Source organism: Bidens hawaiensis, unplaced genomic scaffold (assembly GCF_021521415.1).
Source record: "Bidens hawaiensis isolate Kalapana, Puna unplaced genomic scaffold, B.hawaiensis_p1.1 tig00013755_1, whole genome shotgun sequence".
Classification (NCBI taxonomy): domain Eukaryota; kingdom Viridiplantae; phylum Streptophyta; class Magnoliopsida; order Asterales; family Asteraceae; genus Bidens; species Bidens hawaiensis.
In genome coordinates, this window is record NW_027492173.1 from 249,068 (window position 1) to 258,740 (window position 9,673).

At 36.7% G+C, this 9,673-nt stretch overlaps 1 protein-coding gene across 1 annotated transcript; it reads left to right on the forward strand.

Annotated features, from left to right (window-relative positions):
- Window positions 1-1,501: 1,501 nt before the first annotated feature.
- LOC143544810 (uncharacterized) lies at window positions 1,502-7,350 on the forward strand. Its single transcript, XM_077036811.1, has 13 exons — window positions 1,502-1,629; window positions 1,733-1,897; window positions 2,001-2,085; window positions 2,169-2,252; window positions 2,337-2,384; window positions 2,713-2,749; window positions 2,957-3,083; window positions 5,738-5,825; window positions 5,898-5,945; window positions 6,028-6,153; window positions 6,252-6,329; window positions 7,029-7,187; window positions 7,291-7,350. The coding sequence occupies exons 1-13, from the start codon at window positions 1,502-1,504 to the stop codon at window positions 7,348-7,350; spliced, it is 1,233 nt and encodes a 410-aa protein (XP_076892926.1).
- Window positions 7,351-9,673: the final 2,323 nt, after the last annotated feature.

The window sequence follows — 9,673 nt, forward strand, 5'->3', positions numbered from 1 at the left end:
CAAACACCTTTTAGAATATATGCATTTAGTACAATTACAGTTGATAAAATTACATTACATACATAAGATATTATCAGATGTAATATTATTACTTAGGAAAATTTATCATCCTAACTAACCATTCAATGCTCCCATTTAATTTTATACTATATTTAGTAAATATTAGCTGTTATTTCATGTTATTTTTATGATTCTAAAAGTTAAATAAGAGTATCTAACATGTGATCATAGTTTATCATGTGATAATTCATAAACTTTAAACAATAAACTATAGTTAAGTATGATATACGTTATGATCCTTTAGGCTATAAATACACTACTCAAGTTTCATAAGAGTCTTCACAAATCATCAACTTCACAAACACTCTCACAGATCTTCTTCGACCACGTTGTGACCGTCGATTATGGCTTCCAGCGGCTTCACTGGCGACGATGCATCTAACTCTGAGGTCTATTTTCTATCTCTTTGTTATGGTCTATATATATGTATCAACTTTTGATTAATTGGATTTACGTACAAATACCGACCAATATGGGCGTTCATGAGAAAAAAAAAACTGAAACAAAAATTGTTTCTTTGGTTTATTTTTTTTGTAAAAATCAATGCGAATTTATAGATTCTTATTTTTTATTTTAAGTATTATAAGAATTTAATAAATAAATAACTCAAAACACTTTAGCTTAAATGTATAATAATTAATTAGTTATTAATAAAAAAAATGATTTAGACCCAAATTCATTACTGGCCAATTTTATTTCTTTCGGCTCAAAATTTTCAAGCTTAAATGAAAAAAACCAAGAAATCCGAAACCGAACCTAAACAGAAAGATAGAGACCAAATGAAAAGTTTGGTTTTTGGTTTGGTTTGGTTTTGTTTTAACCCAGAATCTACACAAACCGAACCGCGCAATTTTGAAAACTTTTAATCAAAAGAAGAATGCACGCTTGTGTTTGTTGATATATTACAGGCGAAGAATTTTAAAGTTTAATGTTTATGTTCATTTGAGTTTTTTTTTTTTTTAATTTGATTATACAAGTAAAATGTAATTTTATAGTCATGCTTAATTATGTGTTCCAAAATTTTATTAGCATGCCATTTGAACCATTCTTTTTCTTTGTTGGCATTGATAGCAATCGCAGGAAGATCGAAGGGCCACCGGCTTAACACTGTTAAGAAGCAAGATAAGTCAGCTTAAAAAAGATATTCAAGAACAAAGACTTGCTAATGTTAGAGTGAGTTGATCTTTTAATTTAAAGTACTTTGATGTATATACAATATATGACATTGTATGTTGTTATTGAATATTGATTACAGGTGTGTAGTGTGCTGATTACTTTGTATACCTTTATGTCATGTAAATGTGAAACTAACCATTAGTTAATTACCAGGGAAAAATCGGGGAAAACGAAAAAGCAGTAGAAAGTGGTATAGCCGCGCATCTTATGTCTGAAAACAAAAAAAAAATCAGAAAACAATCTTTTGTTAAGGATGCGATCTCCCATGAAGATAATACCTGCAAAAGATCAAAGAACACTTGACAACGAAGAAATAAACGGTTTACCTGTAACCGCCTATCTTCCAGTTATGCACAAACAACCACACTTTACAACTTATGTGCATACCACCAGGTGTGTCTTCATTTGACTTTAAGTTTAAGTTACACAATCTTATTATACTACAAGTATCATCATGTTAAGTATAGTTTATGACACACTTTTTAACATGGTATAGAAACCAGAAAATGTCCGAGGGTCAGTCGGTCAAAGGGAAAAGGCGGATATATTATGACCAGATCGGGGGCGAGGCCATGGTCTATCCTGATCATAACGAGGAACAAAATAGCGCTCCATGTGAAGAAAAACATGAATTTTCGGAGGTTGAGAAACGCATCATAAGGTAACATTTAATACTATTATGTATTTATAAATCTTGCAAAATGTTTTTAGGTGATATCTATAGTTACTAAATATTTAATTTCAAACTTGTATTAATTTTCCAGGATGGCTAGCCAAGATCAAGAACCGAGTGAGAGCGTGATTCAAACCCTGGCATGGGCCATTGGTCGAACTACTTCTGAAATTCAAGTAATATACTTATTACCATAACTATACTATATGTAATTCACATTGAATTTTTTTATTAATATTCAGTTATATCTCTTATGCAGGAGGAACTTGGTAGGCTTAAGAAAAAAGATAAAGAAGTAGTTAACCAGAATGCTATAGATGCTTCGTTCTGCAGACGTTGTTTGGTAATTGAATTGTGCATATATGCTTGCTCCGTTATTAGATTATTTAACTAATTGTATTCTAATTAAACAATTATTTACTTGTAGGAGTTCGGTTGTAAACTTTATGGCAATGACCAACCGGTAATCACTCTGGTAAGCAAGAATATTGGTCATGGATGTCGCTAACCCATTTGGACCTTTTTTAAGTTGACATGTTTTATATTGTTACCCGTTTTGAGCCATTGACTAATTTGAGTAACCTTGAATTGACCCGGTGACTAACTTATTGTGACCCAAATAAACCCATATTTTTTTTTAATTGTGACCATAAGTCGGATTGTTGTTCCAATTTTTTATTAATAAAACTGAAAAGTAGTGATTACAGTGAAACAGAAGGCAGATTAGCAACAAGCTGCGCTGCTACCCATATACAATTTATTTTTTTTTTACCAAAATCAACTCATTCTTTTATGTCAATTAGGAGCAAGAAACTTTAGCATCATCAAGTGGAAGAAATGGTAAAGGAAAGCAGCCAAAGTTAAACAAACAACATAATCCATGTCCATGCAACTCAATATGTGGAAAGGATTGCCTCTGCTTAAATAACTCCAGCCGATGCGAAAAATATTGTGGGTGTGTAATATTTTTAACACCCTATTCGTTGCTACAGCTGATAATAAAATGCAACGGAATCTTAACTCTACATTATATGATTTTATTGTTAGGTGCTCGAAAAGTTGCAAGAATCGGTTTAGGGGATGCTATTGTGCTAAGGGTCAATGCAGAAGCCAGCAGTGCCCATGTGTTAAAGCCCGTCGTGAATGTGACCCCCATATCTGTCGAAATTGTTGAGTGAGGTAGGTGATTAAGGCAGTAATCATCAGTATATATCTATTATTTTCTTTTAGTGTATATATTCTATAGAATATATGAGATTATTTGATTACATATTATTTGAATGGTGCCATTTCCTCTTGTTAGCTTACATCTATATATATGACATTTATTCATTGATAATGATATATTTGTTTGCTTGCTTATTCGTTATGAGCTTATTGTCACATTGTTTTCTTGACTGGTTTATTAGTCTTTCACTTACCGAGTCATGGAGAATATTATTATTAAGTTATTGTAGACTATGTCCTTGGCTAAACTCGATTATGTGTACCGATCAAGAGTTAACCGAAACAATGGTTTCAAACTCTACTAAACTCGTTATGTAGTACGTGTAATTACAAGCGTTTGTGAATGTATGTGCTGAGTATTCAAATACTTGAGAAGTTAGAGATTAACTTGTAACTCTACTCGAGTACCTTGAGATTATGCATTACTTGACTCAAATCGAGTCTATTCCAATACTTTTGAGTAGTTTGTAAGTTGGCTTAACTCGATTACACTCCTAAGTTCAAAAAACATGTACGAGGGACATGTCGAAACTAGTCCGTTCCAAGTGTTAGTGCGTAGGGGTGCAAACGAGTCCAGCCGCTCGTGAGTTACTCGAACCTCATATAAAGCTCGTTTAGTTATCGAGCTCGAGCCTTGTATGGTCGTTTAGGCTCGTCGGGCCTTGACGAGCATTGTGTACTTTAAAGTTTGTGTATTCGGATTTATATGTGTAAATTTTACACTTCGCAATCGAGCTCGAGCCGAGTCTTGGATCGTTTAAGGTACTACACGAGCTCAAGCCGAGCTTTGGCTTGTTTAAGTTGCTACACAAGCTCAACCGAGCTTAGGCACGTTTAAGGTTTTTCTCAAATATATAAAAATAATTAAAAACATATATAAATTAATTAATAAATAATAAACGAGTAGAGCCCAAGCCAATCCCATTTTTAACTCACGAACCGAGCTTAAACTCTCTTAATTCAAAACGAGCCGAGCTCAAGCTTACTCAAGCTCGGTTCAAATCGTTTTCACCCCTAAAATAGTAGGGTGTAAGTGGGTCAGGCTTAGGCTTAGTCCTTGGCCTATAGGCTATAGTCTTAAGCTTACAAATTACAATATTTAAGGATTGTTTTGTGTCAGACAGTAGAAACTTAGGGTAGGTTATACGTAAAAAAGATAATGGACTTATTTAGAGAGAATGATATGGGCCTCGTGTCTAAGGCTTGATGCAAAATTATTATCGAGCCGGGGGTCTTATCAAAAGCAGTCTTTCTATTCTTACGGGGTAGAGGTAGTAAGACTGTCTACATCATACTCTCCTCAGACTCTACCATAGCTTTGCTATTGAATGGTTAACTGAGTACGATAATGATTAGAGAGAACGCCATATATGTATTTTCTCTGCCTATATCAGTATATTGTATGACTCATAAACTGATGCGATGAATAGAGGTTATGCAGAGTGTCCAGCATCTTGTGAGATGGTAGTGGTCTAGTGGTGTTTCTAGAGCATGATATTTACACTTTTGTAAGTGAATTTTAATTTAGTTTCAAATTGTAAACACAATGTATTATTACATATTGACTAAATAATTACTTCATGATATAAATATCTAGTTATTTAACAATAATAAGGTTTAAGAACTTTAGGATCAAACGTGCTAAATGTCAAACATAATTTGTTAAGCATTTGTTAAATGCAACGAATCCTTGCCATGATTGGACTGATCTTAGCTCCATAAGGTGACCATCTTTTAACCGGATCTGAACTAGATACGTTTGAGTCAAGTCGAAATGTAAAAGACTTCAATTCCACTTAATTTAAGTTGGAAACTGAGTTGAGCTCGAAATAAATGAAATGAGCGGATTTTTTAAGCCAAGCTTGATTGTTGAGATACACAGCTCGTAAAACTCATGAATCGTATAAAACTTAAGCCATTTTACATATTTGCCCTTTGCATCTAGTTGGATTTAAGTCGACCATGCCAATGTAGGGCTAGCTCACGTTACAGAGGTTCTTGTCTCTTAGTGGGATGTCGTGTGTCCTATCTCATGCCAGAGATGGTATATATATTAGAGTTTTGGGAGTATAGTATAAGTACTATGCCATTCAAGAAAATAAGGTTATGTTGACTATGAAAGCATCTAGTCAAATCAAGTGGAGCTCAAAATATTGAGTTGACTCTAGTAGTTTACAACACTTCTCGTATCAGTTTGGTTACCAGTGCAAATTGCATACAAGGTACAGTCAGGCTATGCAACGATAAATTAATTTAGGAGACGACTGTCATGTTACTTGTGAACAGCTAGATCAGTTTGAAGCATTTTGGCATAGGCTAACTAGCACCACGGGGATGTAGAAACCTGCAAGGATTTCTTTTCATTACATTCCTATTTACCTAAATGTTGTTTTTAGCATTAAAAGTCGATTATATCAAAACCGTTGCTTTTCTTCATGTCATTGTTCTTTCTCCTTAACATGACCGTTTGATGTTCTAGTTTTAATGTTTTTCGGACCGACAAAAATGATCCAACATTAATATGCAAACACTATGTGTACAATGCATGCTACTTTATAGTTTGGAATGTGATAAATATTATTGACTGTTGTTACACTGCAGCTGTGGAGGTGGGCCACTAGGTGAGCCACAAAGCAAAGGTGAAGGGCAATGTGGTAATATGAGGTTTCTTCAAAGGAAGAAACAAAGGGTGAGAGCACTTCTTTAATATCAATCAATGTATTAAAACAACTTATGTACAAAATGTTATTATGATTCTCAGATTCTGATGGGTGTATCTGATGTTGCTGGATGGGGAACATTTGTGAGGGTACTCCCAAATCTAATACTCTATTTGTGTCTTTTAAATTCATGGGCTTAAATAAAAATTTAACGGGGTTATGTTTTTTAAGCACGCCGTTGAGAGAGACGAGTTTCTTGGCGAATATACTGGTGAACTCATCTCACATGAAGAAGCAGATCTGCGAGGCGTGTTATATGACCGTGCTAACTCGTACCTTTGCAATTTGAATGACAAGGCACGTATTCATTATTTTTTATTTCTATTTTTCACAATCACGGTTATTGCATACGAATAGCATTTGAAACTCAAGTCAAATTGTATGTACGCATGCAGTTTGTCATCGATTCATATCGACAAGGGAACAAGCTAAAATTTGCTAATCACTCGACAAATCCCAACTGTTATGCAAGGGTATGTGCGTCTTTCTTTTTGAGACTGATTGTTCAAACTAGGGGTGAAAACGAGGCGAACTGCCCATCAGTTACTCGAGCTCGCTTCGTAAATAGGTCGAAACGAGCTGGGATTCGAGCTCGGGTCGAGCCTCAAATAAAGCTCGTTTAGGTTCGTCGAGCCTTAACAGGCCTTATGATAAGTTTTATTGCCTCTTTTGGACTTTTTTGGACTTCTATGTATTAATTTCGCACTCCACGGCCGAGCGTTGCCTCATTTAAGGTACTACACAAGCCTGAGCCGATCCTAGGCTCGTTTAAGGTTTTTCTCAAAATACATAATAATAAAAAAAAACGTAAATAAATTAATAGCTTTGGCTCGTTTAACATACTACACAAGCTCGAGCCGAGCTTAGGCTCATTTAAGGTTTTTCTCAAAATACATAATAATTAAAGAAAACGCATATAAATTAATTAATAAATATAAACGAGCCAAGCCGAGCCCGAGCTTGGAAAACAACTCACGAGCCGAGTTCGAACTTTTGAAAATAAGCTCGAAAAAATGATTATCTTGTTAAACCTTTTTTTTTAAGCAGATAAACTTTTTTAAATGTTTTGATACCCCAAAAAAAACAATTTATCTTTCATAAATTCAAAAATTACATGCTTACCCTTGTGGTGAAATAATAAGCTGATAAAGAATCCAACTGATTATGTGCAGGTAATAAAAGTGGGAGGAGAAGATCGTACCGGCATATTAACCAAAAAGCGAATTGAAGAGGGTGAAGAAATATTTCTTGATTACTGTTACGATCCCGAGCATTCGTTTCCTTGGACTCGTAAACCCGAAGATGCAACCGATCAAAAAAGGCACAACCGGGTGATCCAAAACAAGGCCCTTCGGTTCCTCCTCGGGCCCAGTCTAAAACGACACAACCTCATCAATAGAAATATATGTTTTTTTTTTTTTTTTTTTGGTTTAGTATGTGTATAGGTTTATTGATGACACAAAAGACATCTTTCAACTTCTTACTGTTATTTAAGATGTTGACATTTGATAAAGTCAACAAGTTTACTGTCAACAAAGTTGGTAAATGAAAGCACCTGTGTTTTTTCATGGAATTGACAGTTTTACAAATATGGCCATTTATGTATTATTACAAAGATATGACTGCAGATAGCAATACCAGTTTGCTCGGGTTGTTTTTGGGCTCAAATCAAACCAAAAGCCAAATATTTGGTTTTTGGGTGTTTGAAAACAATTTGGTTTCGGTTTTCTTTTTTGTTTTTTTTTTTGGTTTTCGGTTTCCAGTTTAACACGAGATTCTCTTCAATGATCATAGTTTTTTTTTTTGAAAAATTTTGGTTGTTGCAAAACCGACCCGTATAACCAACCCATAACCGACATAAAAGCAAACCAACTATAACCGAAATAACCTATGGTTTGGTTTCGTGCTTTGAAATCTGCATTCCAAAACCGACCCATATAACCTGAAGAAGCGTGGATCGACTTACTTGTATACGATCAACGTTCCTCGGGTATGAGTGTGCTATATCACCGATGGTTTTCCGAGACGCGAGTTCTTCCACCTACAAAACGAGCAGCACCGTAAGCTTACCCCTCAGAAAGGGACAGAGGGGTCCTCTTTGGGGTAACCCTCCGGTGTGAGAATAAGATATTGTAGGAGAAGATGATGAAAAATGAGTAAAGGACTTAGCATATATTTTTCTTGCCTCTTCAACTGTGGAGGTGGTGTGGTATTTATAGTATTAGGGTTTCCAATGATTGGGCTCAGACCCAATTAGGGCCTTTTTGGCCTCCTCCTATTGCTTCGCGCCACGTGTACTTAGGACACCTGGTGCTTTTTCATTGATTATTCTCTGACCAAGGTATTTCACCTGACCCATGTGCCATCACGTGGTGGCACATGGGCTTTGCTGAGTTGTCCACCCTTCATTGGCAGCTGTCAACATCAGCATATTCTTTATTCCTTAAAAGATACCTTCTGGAAGGTTGTCTGATGAGTACAATCATGGTTGTCCTTATCCTGATTTGGATTAGACTATTGTCTCATTTGTTATGTGTCGCTTACGCGCGGCCTTTATGCGCCTATCCTGGGGATGCGCAAGGTTTTCTCTTTATTCTCACAGATGTTTCATGCGCTTGCGCATAGGTTGTGTGCATATGTGATATGCGTGAGCATATGTGATATGCGCCACGCGTAGATGTGATATGCGTGAGCATATGTGATGCGTGAGCATATGTGATATGAGTGAGCATATGTGATATGCGCCATGCGCATAGGTTTTTGCTTTGTGTCTTCATGACATCCTGATTTCAAGCCTCTTGTCTATATCTTGTGGGTTGACCTGCCCCGCTCGATGTTAAGGCGGGTGCATACCCCTTCAAGCCCCCCCCAGTCTAATGTGTGTCTTGTCTCGCGCGCGCGAGGTAAGATAGATATTAGACTTAATAGTTTGCTTTTTTAATAGGGCTTGTTTTTTCTTTTTCTTTTCTTGTACGCGCGTTGCGCGAAATTCCATCCCTTTGGTTAAAACGAATCGTCAATGCACGTGGTTGGTTGGTGCTGACATGCATCAGAGATGGAGATGTTATGTGTCAGACCTTTCGTGTGCTCGAGGTGCTACAGTGGCTTTTCACGTCTCCTCATACAGTGTCAGGAACACGTGTCGCGCTTATGTTGACCTACGCCTGCGAGTGGGGGCGCGTGAGCGTAGATCTGATTATTACTTGTTTCTCTCTCTCTCTCCTGGGCCTATAAAACCAAACCTTTTGAACGTTTTTTTCTTCATCTCCATTGTCATTTTCAGAGCCTTTTGCCTATCATTTACATTCCGATTAAGAGCTTTCGTCTTTGTCCCTGAATTCTGTGCTTAAAGTAACCATATTGTTCGATTCGCAATTGCATGTCTGATAACCCAGACACCACAATTTCCCCTAGTAAAAGCCGTGTAAAATCTGTGGTTATATCTACTTTAAAGAAAACCGGCAAGGGTACTAGGGTTGCCGAGGCCTCGTCGGAGGAGGGAGGGAAGAACAAGACGGTGAAGAGATGGGATGAGATTCCCTGCAAGTTGAAACAACATGATTTTGATAATCTCGTCGCCTCTCAGGGTTTTCTCCCTGAGTATGGTTGTCTGCTCCCGGCGACCGGGCAAACGGCGGCGGATCCTCCCGCCGGCTATATCTCTTTATATTCTCACTTTTTCACCCACTGTAATCTTCGTCTTCCGATGACGAGGTTTATAGGTGCGCTCCTCCAATTTTACGGGATTCATATATCTCAAGTCCATCATTGTGGATTAGTGCGCATGACTCATTTTGAGTTCATGTGCAAAGCTCAG